At 45.3% G+C, this 23,814-nt stretch overlaps 1 protein-coding gene across 4 annotated transcripts; it reads left to right on the top strand.

Moving 5' to 3' along the window:
- The first annotated feature begins 13,462 nt into the window (after positions 1 to 13,462).
- Positions 13,463 to 23,559, top strand: LOC112252112 (interferon-induced protein 44-like). Of its 4 annotated transcripts, none has more exons than XM_024423070.2 (8): positions 13,463 to 13,569; positions 20,568 to 21,078; positions 21,159 to 21,210; positions 21,393 to 21,588; positions 21,881 to 22,033; positions 22,255 to 22,426; positions 22,531 to 22,631; positions 22,729 to 23,559. In XM_024423070.2, the coding sequence occupies exons 2-8, from the start codon at positions 20,601 to 20,603 to the stop codon at positions 22,909 to 22,911; spliced, it is 1,335 nt and encodes a 444-aa protein (XP_024278838.1). In that variant the 5' UTR covers positions 13,463 to 13,569; positions 20,568 to 20,600; the 3' UTR covers positions 22,912 to 23,559. The 4 variants fall into 4 exon arrangements, with proteins under 4 accessions (XP_024278838.1, XP_024278837.1, XP_024278836.1 ...); XM_024423069.2 differs by lacking the exon at positions 13,463 to 13,569 and adding an exon at positions 14,282 to 14,424; XM_024423068.2 differs by lacking the exon at positions 13,463 to 13,569 and adding an exon at positions 19,484 to 20,137.
- The last annotated feature ends 255 nt before the right edge of the window (positions 23,560 to 23,814 follow it).

Below are 23,814 nucleotides of genomic sequence, written 5' to 3' on the forward strand. Positions count from 1 at the left end.
ATTTTTGCTAAATATGTTAACTTGAACCTGTTTGCAGTCCACATTGTTCTAATTAATTGCATGGCTTCAATGTGGAAATATATACAAAGCATTCATATAGGGGTTAGGCCTAGTGTAAATTCCATTTTGGCTGAGCATGGACATGCCAAACGTTGTCAATTAGCAAGATTAAATTCATTATTGAAAAGGCCTAAAAAAAGAGAGTGAATAATTAGGATCAATTTGTAAACAAAACAACAACTTGTTTTAAATAGGCTATGTCTAAATACACTTACAGGTGCCATAATTGCTCCCTGTGGGCATATGTTATTAAAAGAACACAGAATATTGAGGATTTTATGCACATCCAAGCTTTTCACAGTAACTGGACAAAGATCAAATATAAAGAGAAAGGGAGAATGTCCACTAACCGTTATAGTCCTCCTAAATATAATGTTTAATATACATTTTCTTCTGAAAGAATTCAGATCCCTTCACCTTTTCCGCATTTTGTTACGTAACAGCCGTATTCTAAAATGGATTCAATTGTTTTTTCCCTAATTGATCTACACAATTTTTGCAAATTTATAAAAAATAAAAAACAGAAATAACACACTTACATAAGTATTCAGACCCTTTACTCGGTACTTTGTTGATGCATCTTTGGCAGCGATTACAGCCTAGAGTCTTCTTGGGTACGACGCTACAAGCTTGCCACACCTGTATTTGGGGAGTTTCTCCCATTCTTTTCTGCAGATCCTCTCAAGCTCTGTCAGGTTGGATGGGGGTGTCACTACACAGCTATTTTCAGGTCTCTCCAGAGTTTGGGTTCAAGTCCAGGTTCTGGCTGGGCCACAAAAGGACATAGAGACTTGTCCCGAAGCCACTCCTGCATTGTCTTGCCTGTGTGCTGGTCGGTGTCCTATTGGAAGGTGAACTTTCGCCGCAGTCCTGAGCACTCTGGAGCAGGTTTTCATCAAGGATCTCTCTGTACTTTGCTCTGTTCATCTTTCCCTCAATCCTGACTGGTCTCCCAGTCACAACCACTGAAAAACATCCCCACAGCATGATGCTGCCACCACCATGCTTCACCGTAGGGATGGTATTGGCCAAGTGAAGAGCGGTGCCTGGTTTCCTCCAGACGGACGCTTGGCATTCAGGCCAAAGAGTTCAATCTTGGTTTCATCAGACCAGAGAATCTTGTTTGTCATAGTCTGAGAGTCCTTTAGGTGCCTTTTTGGCAAACTCCAAGCGGGCTGTCATGTGCCTTTTACCGAGGAATGGCTTCCGCCTGGCCACTGTACTTTAAAGGCCTGATTGCTGGAGGGTTGCAGAGATGGTTGTCATCCTGGAAGGTTACCCTATCTCCACAGAGGAATTCTGGTGCTCTGTCAGAGTGAGCATCGAGTTCTTGGTCACCTCCCTGACCAAGACCTTTCTCCCCCAATTGCTCAGTTTGGCTGGGCGGCAAGCACTAGGAAGTCTTGGTGGTTCCAAACTTCTTCCATTTAAGAATGATGGTGGCCAATGTGTTCTTGGGTACCTTCAATGCCTCAGAAATATTTTGATACCCTTCCCCATATTGACACAATCCTGTCTCGGAATGTGTTTGATGGAGGATAGGAGAGCGACGTGTTGATACAGGAAAGACAGATGGATATCTGTGTATTAGATGAAAGAGGGGTTGAGTTCAGGAGGTGAGGACAGATTCTCTTAAGAGAGTAAGAAATGTTTGGTATCCTGTTACCCTCTTTATTAGCTTCCTGTAGAGCCAAAAATGTAAGGATTGGAGAGAAGGAGGAGTGTCTTAAGTGGGATATAAATATCTGGATGGGACAAATGTTGGGTTGTGTCACGCCCTGGCCATAGAGAGGCTTTAATTCTCTATTTTGGTTAAGCCAGGGTGTGACTAGGGTGGGCATTCTAGTTTCTATATTTCTATGTTTTCTATTTCTTTGTTTTTGGCCGAGTGTGGTTCCCAATCAGAGGCAGCTGTCTATCGTTGTCTCTGATTGGGAGTCATACTTAGGCAGCCTTTTCCCGCCTGTGTTTTGTGGGTCGTTGTTTTCTGTATAGTTTATTTGCCTTACAGAACTGTTCGTTGTTTCACCTTGTTATTTTGTTCGAGTGTTTTTGAGTAATAAAGAATCATGAACACTTACCATGCTGCGTTTTGGTCCATGCCAACCGACGAGAGCCGTAACAGTTTGTCTGATTTTATTTTTTATTTTATTTTACTTTACCTTTGTTTAACCAGGTAGGCAAGTTGAGAACAAGTTCTCATTTACAACTGCGACCTGGCCAAGATAAGCAAAGCAGTTCGACACATAAAACAACACAGAGTTACACATGCTGTAAAACAAACATACAGTCAATAATACAGTACAAAAACAAGTCCATATACAATGTGAGCAAATGAGGTGAGATAAGGGAGGTAAAGGCAATAAAAAGGCCACAGTGGCGAAGTAAATACAATATAGAAATGAAAAACACTGGAATTGTAGATTTGCAGTAGGAGAATGTGCAAATTAGAAATACTGGGGTTCAAGGGAGCAAAATAAATAAATAAATACAGTAGGGTATGAGGTAATTGTTTGGGCTAAATTATAGATGGGCTATGTACAGGTGCAGTGATCTATGAGCTGTTCTGACAGCTGGTTCTTAAAGCTGGTGAGGGAGATAAGTGTTTCCAGTTTCCAAGATTTTTGTAGTTCGTTCCAGTCATTGGCAGTAGAGAACTGGATGGAGAGGTGGCCAAAGGAGGAGTTGGCCCTGGGGGTGACCAGTGATTACAGCTGTACAGAACCTTTGGGCAGAATTAACTTGGTTAAAACTTCTCCAGTGTCTGTGAGTTATTTACTCTGAAAAATAAGAACCTAACAGTGTGTAGATTGCTGACGAAATTGTTTTATTTAATCAATTTTGGAATAAGGCTGTACCGTAACAAAATGTGTAAAAAGTTAAGGGGTCTGAATACATTTCTAATGCACTGTACATATTGGAATCTTACAGATCACATTCACACTTCTCAAATAGAAAACAGCCTTCATTGAGAGGCGGGAAGGCTATGCTTGGTTTTTAATCAAATATAAGATTTTGGGGAAAAAAACGTGTTTTATGTTTCTAAATACAAAGTATAGAGGCACCAAAAGCACATCTTGTTCCATGTGCATATGGGCAGTATGGGTCACGGCTGGATAGGCTGTGTTTCCGCTGTCAAAATTAATTCCATAACCATCTGCATTACCACTAAAACCAGCTTCGGTTGGTCTTAAATATCCCTACCAGCACTGCCTGAAATTAGCACTTTGGTTAATGTTTTTAAGGACACGCCTCAAATATTTCCATCCCTCCCATCTGAGCGTAAAACAGGTAAATTGCCAAACCTGGCATAAGGGCTGTTTTAACACGTTAGTTTGCAATTAGGTCATGTTAAAACAGCCCTTATGCCAGGTTTGGCAATTTACCTGTTTTAACATGACCTAATTGCAAACTAACGTGCGTTTGACACTAGCACCTCCTTATTAACGCCAGTCAAAAACAGAACCCATACACTCAGCGGACAGTTTATTAGGTACACCTATCTAGTACCTGCTCGGAACCTGTTTTTCCTCCAGAACAGCCTGAATTATTCAGGGCATTGAAACGTTACTCAATTGGTATCAAGGGTCAGGACCTAACGTGTGCCAGGAAAACATTCCCCACACCATTACACCACAGCCTGTACCGTTGACACCAGGCAGGATGGGGACATGGACTCATGCTGCTTACGCCAAAACCTGACTCTGCCATCAGCATGACGCAACAGGAACCAGGATTTGTCGGACCAGGGGATGTCTTTCCTCAATTGTTCAGTGTTGGTGATCGCATGCCCACTTGAAATGCTTCTTCTTGTTTTTAGCTGATAGGTGTGGAACCCTGTTTGATCATTTGCTGCAATAGCCCATCCGTGACAAGGACTGTGTTCCGAGATGCTGTTCTGCACACCACTGTCGTACTGCGCCGTTATTTGCCAGTGGCTGACACAATTCTTGCCATTTTCCATCAACCTATCATCAGCGAGCTGTTTTCGCCCACAGGGCTGCCGCTGATTGGATGTTTCTTGTTTATCATACCATTCTTGATAAACCCAAGAAACTGTAATGCTTGAAAAGCCCAGGAGGCCGGTCGTTTATAAGATACTGGAACCGGCATACCTTGCACAGATGATCATACCACGCTCATAGTCGCTTAGGTCACTCGTTTTGCCCAGTCTAACGTTCAGTCGGACAGTAACTGAATGCCTCTGCCTGTCTGCCTGCTTTATATAGCAAGACACGGCCAATTGACTTACTGTCTGTAGGAGCTAACCATTTTCGTGAACGGGGTAGTGTACCTAATAAATGGTCCACTGAGTGTATATTACAACTCTCCATGAGCTGGCATGATTCCAGTAGAAAGTTGAGTAAAATACAGATACTTTACTATAGCTGGAAAGATATTCAATGGTGCAATGTAGAGTCCTCACTGGGCATAGATGTCAATTCAATGTCTATTCCACATTGGTTCAAAATGAAAAGTCTAAATCAAATCAAACACATTTTTAATCGTCACATGCTTTGTAAACAACAGGTGTAGACTAACAGGGAAATGCTTACTTACCAACAATGCTTACGGACCAACAATGTAAAGAGAAAGAAAATAGAGAAATAATAGAAAAGAAAAACAGGTAATAATGAAAGTAATAAAAAATACACAATGAGTTGGCTACACTTGGCTACATACACGGGGTATCAGTACTGAGTCTTTGTGTAGGGGCACGGGGTAATTGAGGTATATATGTACAGTACCAGTCCAAGGTTTGGACACACCTACTCAATTCAAGGGTTTTTCTTCATTTTTACTATTTTCTACATTGTAGAATAATAGTGAAGACATCAAAACTATGAAATAACACAAACGGAATCATGGAGTAACCAAAAAAGTGTTAAACAAATCAAAATATATTTTATATTTGAGATTCTTCAAAGTAGTCACCCTTTGTCTTGATGACAGCTTTACACACTCTTGGCATTCTCTCAAACAGCTTCATGAGGTAGTCACCTAGAATGCATTTCAATTAACTGGTGTGCCTTGAGGCGTGACGTTGTATTAATTAATGTGACGACTGTTGCTCATCTAATTATTAAAGGTTTCTAACTGCGTGATTAAATTAATCAAGCAATTATTAACTCCTTAACCTGGGGTACCATGGGAAAATTAGTTTTATTGAGTTTCTCTTTCCCAAATTAACTCAAAGAATAACAGAATATCGATTTTACAACCGTCGCTAATTAATCAATTTCCTCTAGTCTCATTCTGAATGTCGCATAATCCGGGAATCTGCACAAACCCGGGTCCCACCAATGAGTTCGTACCACACCAATTTTAGTTGATTATTTATTTACTAGAAAGCTAAAATGATGATAAAAGATACACATACACAAAACACAGTCCAGGCTATTGATTAGAACTTAGTATAACGGGCCAACACACTATGGCGCGTTACTGATATAATAGAAATTCATATGATTTATATGTTTAAGGTAATGGTGTAACAAACTTCTTCTTCGTCTGATGAGGAGTAGGAAGGATCGGACCAAAATGCAGCGTTGTAAGTGTCCATGATAATTTATTATACCAGAACATGAAAAAATACAAAATAACAAAGTGAAGGAAAGAAATGAAAATCGAGTTCTGTATGGTGAAAACACAGACACAGAGAACAACTACCCACAACCCATAGTGGGAAAACAGGCTGCCTAAGTATGGTTCTCAATCAGAGACAATGATTGACAGCTGCCTCTGATTGGGAACCATACCAGGCCAAACACATAGAAATATAACACACAGAACAAAAAACAGAATGCCCACCCCAAGTTACGCCCTGACCAAACTAAAATAGAGACATAAAAAAGGAAATAAGGTCAGGACGTGACAGTACCCCCCCCAAACCTAAACCCATTGGGGAGGGTCTGGGTGGACACCTGTCCGCGGTGGCGGCTCTGGCGCGGGACGTGGACCCCACTCCACCTTAGTCTTGGCCCACTTAGGTGGCCCCTTTGGAGCGGAGACCCTCGCCGCCGACCCCGGACTGGGGACCCTTACAGCGGGCCCCGAATAGACGGGAGACTCTGGCAGCGCCGGACAGGCGGGAGACTCTGGCAGTGCCCGGACAGGCGGGAGACTCTGGCAGCGCCGGACAGGCGGGAGACTCTGGCAGCGCCGGAGTGAAGGGCGAGAACTATAGGAGGCCTCCTCCTTGGCCGAGGCACCGGATGCACTGGGCCGTGGAGGCCCACTGGAGGTCTCGAACAACGAGCTTGCACAACCTGTCCTGGCTGGATACCCCCTGTAGCCCAGCAAGTGCGGCGGGTTGGAACAGACCGCACTGGGCTGTGCTGGCGAACCGGGGACACCGTGCGAAGGGCTGGTGCCATGTAACCCGGGCCGAGGAGAAGCACTGGAGACCAGATGCACTGAGCCGGCTTCATCCCTCCTGGCTCGATGCCCACTTTAGCCTGGCCGATTCGCGGAGCTGCGATGTAGCGCACCGGGTTACAGCCTGCGCACTGGGGATACCGTGCGCCTCATTGCATAACACGGTGCCTGCCCGGTCACTCTCTCGCCACGGTAAGCACGGGGAGTTGGCTCAGGTCTCCTACCTGACTTTGCCCATCTCCCCGTGTGCCCCCCCCAAAAAATTCTGGGGCTGCCTCTTGTGCACGATACCTCAAGCCAATTCCTCGTAGTGTCGCCGCTCCGCTTTAGCTGCCTCCAGCTCCTTCAAGTGCAGTCTCAAAAACTGAAACTGGCTCTTATGAGGACCGCCACAGGAAAGGAAGACCTAAAGTTACCGCTGTGGCAGAGGATAAGTTTAACTGCACCTTAGAAATTGCAGCCCAAATAAATGCTTCACAGATTTCAAGTAACAGACACATCTCAACATCAACTGTTCAGAGGAGACTACGTGAATCAGGCCTTCATGGTCAAATTGCTGCAAAGAAACCTCTACTAAAGGACACAAATAATAATAAGACTCTTGCTTGGGCCAAGAAACATGAGTAATGGACATCTATCTTTTGGTCTGATGAGACCAAATTGGAGATTTTTGGCTCCAACTGCCGTGTCTTTGTGAGACGCAGAGTAGATGAACGGATGATCTCTGCATGTGTGGTTCCCACCATGAAGCATAGAGGAGGAGGAGTGATGGTGTGGGGGTGCTTTGCTGGTGACAATGTCCGTGATTTATGTAGAATTCAACACTTAACCAGCATGGCTACCACAGCATTCTGCAGATATACGCCATCCCATCTGGTTTGTGCTTAGTGGGACTATAATTTGTTTTTCAACAGGACCCAACACACCTCCAGGCTGTGTAAGGCTATGTGGAAGGAGAGTGATGGAGTGATGCATCAGATGACCTGGCCTCCACAATCACCCGACCTCAAACCATTTAAGATGGTATGAGATGAGTTGGACTGCCGAGTGAAGGAAAATCAGCCAACAAGTGCTGTAATCAAGAATTTAAAATATAAAACACTTTTGGTTACTACATGATTCCATATGTGTTATTTCATTGTTTTGCTGTGTTAACTTTTTTTGTGCCAATATGAATCTCTGCTGTGTCAGCACAATAGATAGTGCGCGCAATGCTGTGTGTAAGGGGGCTATGGAAAGCCACTGGGGGTTAGGTATGCCCAGCGGTGGGTTAGGTATGCCCAGCGGTGGGGTAGGTATGACCAGCGGTGGGTTAGGTATGCCCAGCGGTGGGTTAGGTATGACCAGCGGTGGGTTAGGTATGACCAGCGGTGGGTTAGGTATGCCCAGCGGTGGGTTAGGTATGACCAGCGGTGGGTTAGGTATGCCCAGCGGTGGGTTAGGTATGCCCAGCGGTGGGTTAGGTATGACCAGCGGTGGGTTAGGTATGCCCAGCGGTGGGTTAGGTATACCCAGCGGTGGGTTAGGTATGACCAGCGGTGGGTTAGGTATGACCAGCGGTGGGTTAGGTATGACCAGCGGTGGGTTAGGTATGCCCAGCGGTGGGTTAGGTATGCCCAGCGGTGGGTTAGGTATGCCCAGCGGTGGGTTAGGTATGACCAGCGGTGGGTTAGGTATGCCCAGCGGTGGGTTAGTTATGCCCATTGGTGGGTTATGTATGCCCAGCGGTGGGTTAGGTATGGCCAGCGGTGGGTTAGGTATGCCCAGCGGTGGGTTAGGTATGCCCAGCGGTGGGTTAGGTATGCCCAGCGGTGGGTTAGGTATGACCAGCGGTGGGTTAGGTATGCCCAGTGGTGGGTTTAGGTATGACCAGCGGTGAGCAAAAGTAAAAGATACCTTTATAGAAAATGACGAAGTAAAAGTACAAGTCACCCAGTAAAATTCTACTTGAGTAAACGTCTCAATAGTATTTGATATAAATATACTTAAGTATCAAAAGTAAAAGTATAAATGATTTCAAATTCCTTATATTAAGCAAACCAGATATGCACCATTTTCTTGTTTTTTTTATTTATGGAAAGCAAGGGGCACACTCCAACACTCGGTCATAATTTACAAACAAAGCATGTGTTTAGTGAGTCTGCCAGATCAGAGGCAGTAGGGATGACCTGGGATGTTCGGTTGATAACTGCATGAATTTCCTGTCCTGTGTTAGGTTCTTATTTTTCAGAGTAAATAACTCACGGACACTAGAGAAGCTTTAAACAACGTTGAATCTTTCCCAAAGGTTCTGAACAGCTGAAATCAGACAGCAAAACATTTCAGACATCACAGTTTATATGCATCCTACTTAAGACACTCCTCCTTACAGTTAAGAAGGAAAGGAAAGAAGGTAACCAGATTGTCACGTTCTTTCAAAATCGAACCCAGAAGCAGACCAGGACAAGGAGAGTAGGAAGAAGGTGAGTATTTATTTACAAGTGAATGTGAATGGGTAGATATATCCAGGTGGCGTAGCGGGCAGCGGTGGTGAGTTGATGGGAGTAAATAGGTGGATCCAATGGGGTAGCGGAATCCTCCGACAACCAGGCGGGAATGGGGTAAATGATCCGGGTGAGTAACTGAAGACAGAACAAACGGAGGTAAGTTTAAGGCAGGCAATACGTAAAAAACAACAAAACAAATTCTATCCAACTTGAGGCTGATACTATGGCACAACATACTGTTCATGGCTAACGATCCGGCAGGGAATGGATGTCAGGTCAGAGCTTTTGAAGGGGAGAGGTGATGATCAGGACAGGTGTGCAGATTACTGATGGGATACAGGTGCGGGGGAACATTGATCTCCCAACAAGCTAATTCGCCCGGCAACCAGACAGGGTGCGTTCCAGGACACCGGAAACACACTCCAGGACAGAAACACAGGCAAACACAGACTCAGGAAGCGGGATTCGTGACAGTACCCCCCCTCCGACGAACGCCACCGGGCGGACTACCTGGAGCGCCAGGGTGGAGGCGGTAGAAGTCATGAAGCAGGTCGTCATCAAGGATCTGACGCCGAGGAATCCAACTCCTCTCCTCTGGACCATATCCTTCCCAATCCACGAGATATTGGAAACCTCGACCCCGCCGTCTGGAATCCATTATGCGGCGCACCGTGTAGGCAGGACCACCTCCGATCATCCGAGGAGGAGGAGGACGAGGAGGAGGGGGCAACAGAGGACTGAGGAGAACCGGCTTGAGGCAGGAGACATGAAAGGTGGGGTGTACTCGAAGCGTTGCCGGCAAATTGAGTCGGACCACAACAGGGTTAATGATTCTCTCCACCACAAACGGACCAATGAACTTTGGTGACAGTTTCCTCGACTCAGTCCGTAGAGGAAGATCCCGTGTAGCCAACCAAACCTTATCTCCGATGGTATAAGCGGGAGCAGGAATACGGCGACGATTCGCCTGGATCTGATACCGGTCAGAAACTCTAAGGAGGACCTTCCTGGCCCGATGCCAGGTCCGGTGGCAACGACGAATGTGGGCCTGGACAGAAGGAACCGAAAGATCCCTCTCCTGAGAAGGAAACAAGGGAGGTTGGTATCCGTACAGGCATTGGAAGGGGGACATCCCAGTGGCAGATGAAGGAAGGGTATTATGGGCATACTCGACCCAGGGTAATTGAGATGACCAAGAGGTGGGATCAGAGGAGACAAGACAACGCAGCGTGGACTCCATCTTCTGGTTGGCTCTCTCCGCCTGACCATTAGATTGTGGGTGAAATCCAGAAGTGAGACTGACTGTAGCTCCAATGGCCAAACAGAAGGATCTCCAGACAGCAGAGGTAAACTGAGGACCACGGTCAGAAACAATGTCACTGGGCAATCCGTGGACCCTGAAAACCTCCCTAACCAGGATCTCGGACGTCTCCGTGGCAGATGGAAGCTTGGAGAGAGGGACAAAATGAGCAAACTTGCTGAATCTGTCCACAATGGTCAGAATGACCGTGTTCCCAACAGAAGGGGGCAATCCCGTGACAAAATCCAGGGCCAGATGCGACCAAGGTCGCCGAGGAATAGGTAGGGGGTGAAGAAGCCCAGAGCTGGGCCGATTGGTACTTTGTTCTGAGCACAAACAGGACATGCGGCAACAAACCTCCGGGTATCTTCTCCCATGGCAGGCCACCAAAATCGTCTGCGCAGTAGTGCCATAGTCCGAGCAACGCCAGGGTGACAAGCTATCTTGCTGGCGTGGGACCACTGAAGAACAGCAGAACGGACCGACTCAGGCACGAACAACCGACCGGGTGGACCGTTACCGGGGCCGGGCTGCGTCCGAAGGTCCGCCATCACATCCTCCTCAATCCTCCATGTAACGGCTCCCACGACAAGGTTCTGGGGAAGAATCGTCTCAGTCTTGGCCCCACTCTCATCCGTCTTGGAGAACATCCGGGACAAGACGTCCGCTTTGCCGTTCTTCGACCCAGGTCGGAACGTCAGGGAAAAATTGAAGCGTCCAAAAAACAAAGCCCACCTGGCCTGACGGGAGTTGAGACGTTTAGCCGATTGCACGCAAGCCAGATTCTTGTGGTCAGTCCAGACCACAAACGGTTGCTCCGCTCCCTCCAACCAGTGACGGCACTCCTCCAAGGCAAGCTTCACAGCGAGAAGCTCCCGGTTACCCACATCGTAGTTTCTCTCAGCTGGTGAAAGACGACAAGAGTAGAAGGCACAGGGATGGAGTTTACCGTCAGTGGAGCTACGCTGGGACAGGATGGCGCCCACCCCCACATCAGACGCGTCCACCTCAACAACAAACTGACGGGAAGTGTCAGGTTGAGAGAGAATCGGCGCGTTGGTGAATCGGCTCTTCAAGTTCAGAAATGCTCGGTCTGCCTCAGGAGTCCAACAGAAAATTCTGGTGCAAGACGTCAGAGCAGTTAAAGGGGCGGCCACCCGGCTGTAATCACGGATAAACCTCCGATAGAAGTTCGCAAATCCCAGAAATCTCTGGAGCTGCAATCTCGTACCGGGCCGGGCCCAATCCTGAACCTTCTCTTGGTCCATCTTGATCTCACCCCTGGAGATGATGTACCCGAGGAAGGATGTAGTGTGGGCGTGAAAATCACACTTCTCTGCCTTCACAAACAGACGGTTCTCCAATAACCGCTGCATGACCTGCTTAACATGCTGGATGTGGCTGGAAAGCTCCTTGGAGAAAATCAGGATGTCATCCAGGTAAACGAACACAAACAGACCGATCATATCCCTCAGCACGTCCAAACACAAAGAGAGGAGCTGCCAAGCCAATGCTGTCAACGTTATCATATATCCTGATGCTTAGTCACGTTACCTCTATACATATCTACTCCTACCACTCCAGTATCCCTGCACATTGTAAACATGGTTTTGGCACTGATCCTGGAACTGGCCCTGTAAATGGCATACTTACTTTCTCGTCTTCTTCTTATTTCTATTTCTTACATGTTTTTGTTCTACTTTACTTTATTTTGAAGTACTATGAATATTGATTACTGCATTGTTGGGAAAGAGTTTAGTAGTAGTAGTTATTTTCTGTAGTAGTAGTAGTTATTTTCTGTTTAGTGTTTTCTGCACCTGACAGGACTGTTTCGGTTTCGTTTATTCTCTTTGTTCTTTTGTTAGAGTGTTCAGTTTAAATGAAAGGCATGAACACTTACGACGCTGCGCTTTGGTCCGATTCCTCCTCTACAGATGACGACACCCGTTACAGAGCTACCCACCACCAACGGACCAGGCAGCGTGGTATGGAGGAGCAGAGGGTTCAGGACTCCTGGACATGGGAGGAGATATTGGACGGAAAGGGACCCTGGAGACGGGCTGGGGAATATCGCCACCCGAAAAAGGAGCTGGATGCAGCTAAAGCTGAGAGGCGGCAATATGAGGCAAGGCAGCGCAGCAGGCATGAGAGGCAGACCCAAATTATTTTTTTGGGGGGTGCACATGGGGAGATTGGCGGAGTCAGGCGATAGACCTGAGCCAACTCCCTGTGCTTACCAGAAGCAGCGCGGTACTGGTCAGGCACCGTGTTATGCGGTAAAGCGCACAGTGTCTCCAGTACATGCTCATAGCCCGGAGCACTATATGCCAGCCCCCCGCAAGTGCCATGCGAGAGTGGGCATCCAGCCAGGGCGGATTGTGGCAGCTCAGCGCACTTGGTCTCCGGTGCGCCGTTTCGGTCCAGGGTATCGCTAAAGTGGGCATTGAGCCAAGTGGAGACGTGCGAGTGGTAAGCACCAGATCTCCAGTGCTCCCCCACAGCCCGGTTCAACCTGTGCCTGCACTCTGGAGGGGCCGGGTTAAAGTTTGCATTCAGCCTGGAGGAGTGGTGCCAAGGCTGAGCACCAGAGCTCCAGTGCTCCCCCACAGCCCGGTTCATCCGGTGCCTCCTCTACGCACCAGGCCTCCTGTAGGTCTCCCCAGCCTGCTGGGCCCTGTTGCAGACCCACGCACCAGGCTGTCTCTGTGTCTCCTCCGTCCAGTCCGGAGCCTCCAGCGATGCCCTCTAGTCCTGAGCCTTAAGAGTCGCCCTCCAGTCCGAGCCTCCAGCGACGCCCTCCAGTCCGGAGCCTCCATGACGCCCTCCAGTCCGGAGCCTCCAGAGTCGCCCTCCAGTCCGGAGCCTCCAGCGACGCCCTCCAGTCCGGAGCCTCCAACAAGGGTGCCCAGTCCGGGGCCCACAACAAGGGTGCCCAGTCCGGGGCCCGCTATGAGGGTGCCCAGTCCAGGGCCCACAACGAGGGTGCCCAGTCCAGGCCCCACAACGAGGGCGCCCAGTCCGGGGCAGCTACGAGGGCGCCCAGTCCGGGGCCCGCTACGAAGGCGCCCAGTCCGGGGCCCGCTACGAAGGCGCCCAGTCCGGGGCCCGCTACGAGGTGTCCCCAGTCCGGGTCGGCGGCAAGGGTTCCCACTCTAGAGGCGCCACCTAAGTGGGCCTAGCCAGAGGTGGAGCGGGGTCTACGTCCCGCACCAGAGCCGCCACCACGGAGAAATGCCCACCCAGACCCTCCCCTTATAGGTGTGGGGGGGGTACTGTCATGCCCTGACCGTAGAGAGCTTTTTATGTCTCTCAGACGACGACACCCGTTACATCAAACAGACGCAGGTAATCTGCTTTCAAGGCATTGGTTTGATATAAAGGCACCAACGCTGCACTGTCTTCTTGAGGTAGGGTAGTGACGTCTTTATGGAAGTGTACTGTATGCCCCTCTAGCCTCAAAGTAGAAATTACAGTAGATGTAGAAAGTAGCTAGCGGGAGAGAAGGGGGAAGTAGGAACATAGGGTGGGAATTATACTTAATAAATAACATTCTCATTGTAGTTAAGACAATAACCAATTAGATAATGAATATGTTTTTGTGTTGTACAAGGAAACATGTAAACACATAAATATGAGCTGAGCAAACATGTGAGCATTATTTTGATTATTAAAATATACAAGACAATTTTCAAGAAGAGCAATACAGAAGCTTATTCTATGCTCCTATTACCACTTTGACATTTTTTTAAATGTCACAGGGATATTTTGTAAGTCTATCGACAAAGATCAAATGTAATGAAGTCACCTTGGACCAAAACTAGTCTTTTGGATCCCTCTAGCAGCAGCTACTGTATATGTATTATTTTCTTCTTATTTTCTTCTCTATGTGTCTATATGTTCAAACCCCCGAGCTGACAAGGTACACATCTTTCGTTCTGCCCCTGAACAGGCAGTTAACCCACTGTTCCTAGGCCGTCATTGAAAATAAGAATTTGTTCTTAACTGACTTGCCTAGTAAAATAAAGGTAAAAAAATAATAGTAAAAACAATTAAAAAATTGACCTCCATACAAAAATTCCTCACCACGTGGGTTTGTTTTCGTGGACAGATTTTGGGTGGAGTAAAACTTCTCCATTAGTCTCTTCCTCTCTGCTGCCGTACGTTTTTGCGTGCTCAAGAACCGTGAACGAGCATATTCAGGTGAGCGTTGCATTCATTTTAAGACGTTTTGAGCTAGTTCTGATATTAAGAACTTTATATTTTGACCCGTTCACGTGGATAATCCTGCTGTCTTTAGGTTGACAATTATTTAGAAAATTAGCAGCATTCCAATGCAAACACCATTTTGTTGTGATTTTGTTATTCATCTATTTGAAATGTTTTAATTTTTCTCTGTAACAAAAACAACTTCACAGTTGTACAACTTTGTCTTTTTTGCGTGTGCCAAATTCAGTTTCGTTTCGTTTCTTTATCCTGACCACTGTGAAGGAAAGGGCGTGGTGAAAGTGAAAGTTAAGCTCTTCACATAGCATCTGATCATGTAGCAGTCTATTGCTCTTATCAGACAGTCAAAATGAGCACAGACTGTTTACTTTGGTGAAACAATGTCAAATCTAATGAATTTGACATCTGCACGTTTCAACAAACTCAAAATAGCCAGTTTACAGAATATCGCAGGTGTTTAGGGTGGCTTGGGGTTAAACACCAGGGTTGACCGGTCCAGTTAAAATGTCAAATTGAAAAGACCTAAAACCTACCCAGAAAGTCTGAAAACTAGCCATTTTTTCGCAGCAAAGGAGGAGTTACCATGTTTATCCAATAAATAAATTTTCTATAACGTTATTGATCTAATTGAGACGGAATAACGAAGTAATTTGTAACGACAAGAAGCCAAATTAAGTTTCCCATCAAAATAATTATTATTATTGGGGAGCTAATGTGATGTAATAGCCTTGTGGTTGGACCGGTAACCGAAAGGTTGCTGGATCGAATCCCCGAGCTGACAAGGTAAAAATCTGTCGTTCTGACCCTAAATAAGGCACTTTTCCTTTGGCGCCGACGACGTGGATGTCGATTAAGGCAGCCCCCAGCAGCTCTGATTCAGAGGGGTTGGGTTAAATGCAGAAGACACATTTCAGTTGAAGCCATTCAATTGTACAACTGACTTGGTACCCCCCTTTCCTAATAAAGGAATTTCAATATGTTCCAACAAAAATTATGATTCGCTTTTATTAAACTTGCTAGATCTTTTTCCCTCAATGGATGTCGATTTAACTCGTTTGACTGCTATGGTTTTAAATAAATCCCCTTTTGAGCATGTGCAAAACTATAGATAAATCCGACAGAGTGATAAAAGTTGGACAGAGGATCTCGAAATCTCTGCAAAGAAACACTTGGACGAACTTCAAAAATCACGTTAGGCTATTTTCTGGCAATTGTGCCTTTTAGTATGTGCCAGCTGTTAAGACTACAAACAGTTATAAATTGTATATTTGCGAGATTTACTTGTCATTTCAATAGGCATATGGCCTATGCTACTGACTACAATCTGGATGTATGATTGTATGTAGCCTATAGCCCCGATTTTTCTCATAACAGAAGCACGCAAGGGAGTTCCATAACTTCCATTTCAAATTCACTCGCGCAGTGCACGAGACCCAAGAACTGAGCATGCTTAAAACTTTGACTTGATACGATTTTTCACAAGTATGGTTGACATTAGAATGCAGTTTAAACCACCTCTGAGTGAATGTATCTAATTCACTCTAGTGTGTCTGAAATAGGTTTCCAGTGATTTGTTGCTGTTATTTCTGGATGTACATCAGTTCTTGCGTGTTAAACTGTTTTATGAAAAAGGGTTGGAAATACACTATATATACAAAAGTATGTGGACCCCCTTCAAATGAGTGGATTTGGCTATTTCAGCCACACCCTTTGCTGACAGGTGTATAAAATCGAGCACACAGCCATGCAATCTCCATAGACAAACAGTGGTAGTAGAATGGCCTTACTGATGAGCCACACAAGCTCACATAACGGAACCGCTAAAGCACGTAAAAACCATCTGTCCTCAGTTGCAACACTCACTACTGAGTTCCAAACTGCCCCTGGAAGCAAAGTCAATACAAGAACTGTTAGTCGGAAGTTCCTTGAATTGGGTTTCCATGGCCAAGCAGCCACACATAAGTTTAAGATCACCATGTGCAATGCCAAGTGTCGGCTGGAGGGGTGTAAAGCTCGTCGCCATTGGACTCTGGAGCAGTGGAAACGCATTCTCTGGAGTGATGAATTACGTTTCACCATCTGGCAGTCCGACGAACAATTCCGGGTTTGGCTGATGCCAGGAGAACGCTACCTGCCCCAATGCATAGTGCCAACTGTAAAGTTTGGTGGAGGAGGAGTAATGGCCTGGGGCTGTTTTCCATGGTTCAGGCTAGTCCCCTTAGTACCAGTGATGGGAAATCTTAACGCTACAGCATACAATGACATTCTAGACAATTCGGTGCTTCCAACATTGTGGCAACAGTTTGGGGATGGCCCTTTCCTGTTTCAGCATGACAATACCCTGTGTACAAAGCAAGGTCCATACAGAAATGGTTTGTCGAGATCGTTGTGGAAGAACTTGACTGGCCTGCACAGAGCCCTGACCTCTACCCCATCGAACACCTTGGGGATTAATTGTAACACCAACTGTGAAACAGGCCTAATCACCCAACATCAGTGCCCGACCTCACTAATGCCCTTGTGGCTGAATGGAAACAAGTCCCTGCAGCAATGTTCCAACATCTATTGGAAAGCCTTCCCAGAAGAGTGGAGGCTTTTATAGCAGCAAAGGGGGGGACCAACTCCATATTAATGCCCATGATTTTGGAATGAGATGTTGGAGTGAGAGTAGGTGTCCACATATTTTTGTATATAGTATATGTATGTAGTGTATATATACGGTGCTTTCGCAAAGTATTCAGACCTTGACTTTTTCCACATTTTATGTTACAGCCTTATTCTAAAATCGATTAAATAATCTACACACAATACCCCATAATGACAAAGGGAAAACAGATAAAACACTTTTTTAAACAGAAATACCTTGTTTAAGTAAGTATTCAGACTCTTTGCTATGAGACTCGAAATTGATCTCAGTTGCATCCCGTTTCCATTGATTCCTTGATATTTCTACAACTTGACTGGAGTCCACCTGATGTAAATTCAGTTGATTGGACATGATTTGGAAAGGCACAAACCTGTCTAAATAAGGTCCCACAGTTGTTAGTGCATGTCAGAGAAAAACCAAGCTATGAGGTCGAAGGAATTGTCCCTAGAGCTCCGAGACAGGATTGTGTTGAGGCACAGATCTGGGGAAGGGTACCAAAAAATGTCTGCAGCATTGAAGGTCCCCAAGAACAGTGGCCTTCATTATTCTAAAATGGAAGAAGTTTGGAACCACCAAGACTCTTCCTAGAGCTGAGCAATCGAGGGAGAAGGACCTTGGTCAGTGACATGACCAAGATCCCGATGGTCACTCTGACAGAGCCTGCACAGAGCCCTGTCAGACTGCACAGAGTTCCTTTGTGGAGATGGGAAAACCTTCCAGAAGGACAACCGTCCTTGCAGCACTCAACCAATTAGGCCTTTATGGTAGAGTGGTCAGACGGAAGACACTCCTCAGTAAAAGGCACATGAGAGCCCTTTTGGAATTTGGCAAAAGACACCTAAAGACTCTCAGACCATGAGAAACAAGATTCTCTGGCCTGATGAAACCAAGATTGAACTATTTTTGGCCTGAATGCCAAGCATCACGTCTGGAGTAAATCTGGCACCATGCCTATGTTGAAGCATGGTGGTGGCAGCATCATGCTGTAGGGATGTTTGTCAGCTGCAGGGACTTGGAGACTAGTCAGGATCAAGGCAAAGATGAACGGCGCAAAGTACAGAGAAAACCTTGATGAAAACCTGCTCCAGAGTGCTAAGAACCTCAGATCGGGGCGACGGTTCACCTTCTAACAAGACAACGACCCTAAGCACACAGCCAAAACAAGACAAGAGTGGCTTCGGGACAAGTCTCTGAATGTCCTTGAGTGGCCTAACCAGAGCCCGGACTGGAACCCGATCAAACATCTCTGGAGAGACCTGAAAATAGCTGTGCATTGACGCTCCCCATCCAACCTGACAGAGCTTGAGAGGATCTGCAGAGAAGAATGGGAGAAACTCTCCAAACACAGGTGTGCCAAGCTTGTAGTGTCATACCCAAGAAGACTCTAGCCTGTAATCGCTGCTAAAGGTGCTGCAACAAGCTACTGAGTGAAGGGTCAAAATAATTATGTAAATGTCATATTTACTTTAAAAATATATATCATATATACATTTGCAAAGATTTCTAACCTGGTTTTTGCTTTGTCATTATGAGGTATTGTGTGTAGATTGATGAAGAAAAAAATATATTTAATCAATTTTAGAATAAGGTTGTAACATAACAAAATGTGGAAAAAGTCAAGGGTTCTGAATACTTTCCGAATGCACTGTATATCATTTTTTTACAACTCCCTGCAGTACCGCTGCGGCCCCCAGTTGTATACCCGTGTTCTAGATCTTATATTGTGAGAACATGGCAACCATGTTCTATGTAAGTTTATGGGATGTTGATGGAATGTTCTACTAAACCTCAGAACTGGACACAAAGTTCCCATGAAACATGTCTAGAACATTAATATTGAATATTTTTAGAATATGGTAATGACGTTCTGGGTTAGTTCTGGTTGATATTAAGGGAATGGTCTCTTGAAAACAGTCCTTGCAATTCACTGGAACATTACTATGAAAACATTTGGCCCATTCTCTAAAGTTGTGGGAACATTTGTTGTTAGCTGGGTAAATTTGATAAAACTACAGCTGAAGCATTTGGGTCTTATGTCAAAATCTCATTTGTAGGGATGCACGATATATCGGTGACCCGATCGAGCGATGTCTAGTTTAACACCGGTGTGCAAAACCGATGTGAAAGCTGACGTGCATACTTATATAACGTAGGTACATGATGTAATGGCGCCACGTAAAATGTTGCACTACGTGTGTAGCACAGCATTCCTAACCTAGCCCACAGTGTCTGCTGTGTGGATCGAGCAGTCAACAAGTGAAGCAGTCATTTGAAAGAGTAAGAAAATTTCAGCGAGACAACTCAAAAGCCAAAATCCATTAACGCCAAGATAATGGAATTCATTGCCCTTGACAATCAACCGTTCTCTGTCGTGGGTGATGTTGGCTTTCGCCGACTGGTCGAGCACCGGTACACACTACCACGTGCGCTATTTTTTCATATGTTGCCCTACCGGAGTTACACAATAATAGCTTCACGACGGACATTTGGACCAGCATATCAGCTCCATGAGCATGCTGAGTCTAACAGCACAGTGGGTCGTCGAGAATTTTGTACTGAGGAAAGTCATATTGCATGCTCAAGAATAAGCTGGTTGTCATACCGCTGCTGCCATTTCAATGGCATTTGAGAACATGTTTTGAACTTGGAAACATGAACACACTAGATAGCTCCATTGAACAACTGACTCGAGAAATAAGCTCTACTGCGCCTGCAGCAGATGTGATACCCTCTCATGGCATTGAAACACCTGCTCAACAAAACTGTCGACAGGCTGTGAACAAGCGATTCGGTGGCATTCTCTCTTTACTGTGTCGCCACCATGATCGATGCTATGTACAAGGACCGCTACTTCGATTCAGACAAGAAACAGGGTTTACATGAAATGTTACATACACAGCTGGACAAGATGGAAACAGACAGTGACAGTGCGCACCGAGGAAGAGAGGCCACGGACAGATGGAGCTGAAACTTCACTGCTTGACATATATGATGAAATTCTGGTTGAGAATAAAACGACTGAACAACGAAACAGCACAGCAAGTAAGTGAAAGAAATAGGTTTTGATGATGTTTTACTGGTAATGGGGACATACGTAAATGCCAACAAAATCCATTTTTGGTGTGTGTGTGTAACCTTTATTTAACTAGGCAAGTCAGTTAAGAACAAATTTTTATTTACAATGACGGCCAAACCCGGACGATGCTGGGCCAATTGTGCTCCGCTCTATGGGACTCCCAATCACGGCCGGATGTGATACAGCCTGGATTCGAACCAGGGAGTGTAGTGACACCTCTTGCACTGAAATACAGTGCCTTAGACCGCTGTGTCCTTGTGTGTATTTAACTGTACTAAAATGCTTAAGGCCTCTAAAATGTTTAATAACGGTTATCGGGTTTTTGACAAGGAAAATATCGGTATCGGCCAAAAATGTCATATCGGTGCATCACTACTCATTTGTGTTTTTCCTCAGACTACCCCTACTGAGACCAACGTGATCCCCACCATGAACCCCAAACTGACCCAGGAACAGGAGAAACAGCTGTGTTCCTTACTGGGAAACATCAAACTCAGCCTGCTGTTCAAGGCCAGTATACATAGCTACACAGGAGCAGCCTTTCACCAAAAATGTGACCACCAAGGTCCCACAGTCTCTGTAGGATATAACTCCACAGGGTTTGTTTTTGGAGGCTACACAAGTAAAGATCATGACGTAGCCAAGCAAGGCCAGTACATACAGGATGACAAAGCCTTTTTGTTTAGTTTAACTGGTAGAAATCCTGTCAGGTATCCCGTCACAAATGCCCAACGTGCAGTCAAAATGCATAACACAACTGGCCCTTACTTTGGGGAGGCTTTGCTGTTTATGAACGCTAACACAGCTACAGTGATCAGCGCTCCAGGAAACTACTACAACTTCAATGCTGCAGAAATGCATGGCAATAACCTTAACCTAACTGAGTGTGAGGTGTATAAAGTGGAAGGTAAGTGTAGAATCAATTCTCTTCTCTCTTTAATGTGTATTTTTTTATTGTGCATGTTAAGATTATTATTTTTTTAACAGAAGGTGGTAACATCATAGAAAAGCCATGGAGGACAATTCTTTGGAAAGCTGAGTAAGTTCCAAACAGAAATGACCATCATTTATTTTTTGTGATGCTGTAATGCCTATATTAAAGTTGACTACAATTGCATCATTTGATTCTCACATGGGCCACATATACTGAATGTTATACGATTGATGAGTACAGTACATTAAAGCATTTGCATATTAAATTGAGGTTCTTGTTATCCACAGGAGGAGAAAGGAGCTGATGGAGTCTGTTAAGCGCTTCAGGCCCATGATCAGTTCTGTGGGTCAGGCTAGAGTTCTACTCATCGGCCCCGTCGGCGCTGGAAAGTCCAGCTTTTTCAACTCTGTCAACTCCATCTTCCGAGGCCATGTGACCAGCCAGGCCATATCGGGCAATTCTGGAACCAGTCTGACCACTCAGGTATGTGGTCTACCATGTTAAACAACTGGTCTTCTTCTTCTTTTGTCTCTGCTTCAACAGATTGAATGAATTTCATCATATTTATGTGGACAAAATCAGTTGTGTAGTGGAGGGTAAACACAGTTTACCTATTTTTTTGTTGTTGTTGCTCAACAGTCTACACACCTTTTGAATGTATAGGCAGCATTAGTTTTTCCACCGCAACCAGTGATTAGAGTTTGCTCACCTATTTATTTATTTTTTACCACTGAATCACTGGACAAAATGATGATGCATTAATTATATTTCACAGTTTCGCACCTACTCAGTTAAGGCTGGACGCGATGGCAAACCGCTGCCAATCATTTTGTGTGACACGATGGGAATGGAGGAGGCCACAGGGGCGGGGCTAGATGTGGATGACATCAGCAGCATTCTGAAAGGCCATGTGCCAGACAGATACCGGGTGAGGGGCACCATACATACATACATACATACATACATACATACATACATACATACATACATACATACATACATACACACACACACACACACACACACACACACACACACACACACACACACACACACACACACACACACACACACACACATACATACATACATACATACACTTTGATTCTCCTTAGTGTGACCCAAACCCCTCATCTTTCCCTTTCCCAGTTCAACCCATCAGTCCCTCTGCAAGCAGATGCCCACGAATTCCAGCAGTCAGTGAACCTGCATAAAAGGATCCACTGTGTGGTGTACGTCATGGACACCTGCAAAGTCTCCATTATGTCAACCAAACTAGAGGAGAAACTGGCAGCCATTCGCAGGAGGGTCAACCTGCTAGGTCAGTCAGTCAGAGAAAAACCTGGGTTAAAGATGATGGATTATACAGACTATACTAGCGCAATCCCTGGTTAGTGACACTAATGGAGGGTTGTTGTTCCACAGGCATCCCACAGCTGGTTCTTCTTACCAAGGTGGATGAGGCCTGTCCCTGTGTGGCTGACAACTTGAGGAACGTGTATAACAGCCAGTACATAAAGACCAAGGTGAGCTCTGCACTCCCCCTGTATTAGATGACCATGAACAGTCACATTAATGTTTGGGTAATGTTTGGTATTGCTTGGTGTGTCCCGACTCCCATAGGCCCAGGAGGTGAGTGGCCGTCTGGGGGTACCCATGTCCTGCATTGTCCCAGTAAAGAACTACAGTGAAGAGCTGGAGCTGGACATGAGCTGTGACATCCTGCTCCTCAGTGCCCTGATCCAGATGCTCCGCTTCGCAGACAACTACTTTGATGACGTCAACGACCAAGAGAAGCACGACTAGACCAAGTGGAGGAGATCACCCAGCATGGTGGTGGTATTTCCTGTCTATGCCACCTTGTTTAGCCCTCCCTCTGCTTCATTATGTATATCTTGTTCTATGGTGTTCACATATTCATAATTATGATGACTAGTTATCCATTACACAAAACTACAGAATGATAAGAATATATTAACATGCCTCATTGAGCCTACATCTTGAATATTTGATTCAATTGCTAGAAATAATCTGTATAAGGCCTAGATTGAAAGTTAGTTCACTAGCGTTGCTAATTCTGTTTACATCATTGTGATTGTTTGGATTACATGGGATAGGTGAAAGGATTGGGTTTTCTTCATATGTTCATTGGTTGCTTTGAATCAAACTAAAGACACCACCACTCTATACTAGTTGATCCTACATAGTCAGTTCTTGGATAGTCTCATATAGCAATCTGCTCCTCAGAATATACCCCCGCTGAAGAAAAGGACAAGGTAAAACTTAGTACAAGATCATGTAGTTTTTATATTAGATTCACTTCACATTTGGCTTGCAAATGCTTGAAGTTTAACCACTAGATGGCAGTATATCACCATGAAAGTGAAAATAAGTTGTTATTAACAGTGTGTGCTGCTGTTGGAAAAGCTGCCCATTAAAATTACCTTTGTTGAATATCATAGTATTGTGTCCTCATTTTTCATTGTATTAGTTGATACTATGGTACATTTAAATCACCATTGATCACATATGAAACAGTAACAGTCAATGGAATGAACATGTTTGAACATTTTTTTTGAGCACAGTGTTTCCCTTTATATTGGTCCTGACCTGTTCCTCGACTACTCTGCTTACTTTCAAATACAAACTGTCAACTACTTTCTGCTGCCACATCTTTCCAGTGTTACAACTGAGGAGCTTAACTTCATT

This window comes from Oncorhynchus tshawytscha, linkage group LG06 (assembly GCF_018296145.1).
Source record: "Oncorhynchus tshawytscha isolate Ot180627B linkage group LG06, Otsh_v2.0, whole genome shotgun sequence".
Taxonomy (NCBI): Eukaryota; Metazoa; Chordata; class Actinopteri; order Salmoniformes; family Salmonidae; genus Oncorhynchus; species Oncorhynchus tshawytscha.

Bases quoted from the DNA above. Each gene is read 5' to 3' on its own strand.
- LOC112252112 (XM_024423068.2), top strand. From the start codon at position 20,054: ATGGAGCTGAAACTTCACTGCTTGACATATATGATGAAATTCTGGTTG. The intron at 22,034-22,254 runs GTGAGGGGCACC...TCCCTTTCCCAG, and splicing joins ATGTGCCAGACAGATACCGG to TTCAACCCATCAGTCCCTCT. The intron at 22,427-22,530 runs GTCAGTCAGTCA...GTTGTTCCACAG, and splicing joins CAGGAGGGTCAACCTGCTAG to GCATCCCACAGCTGGTTCTT.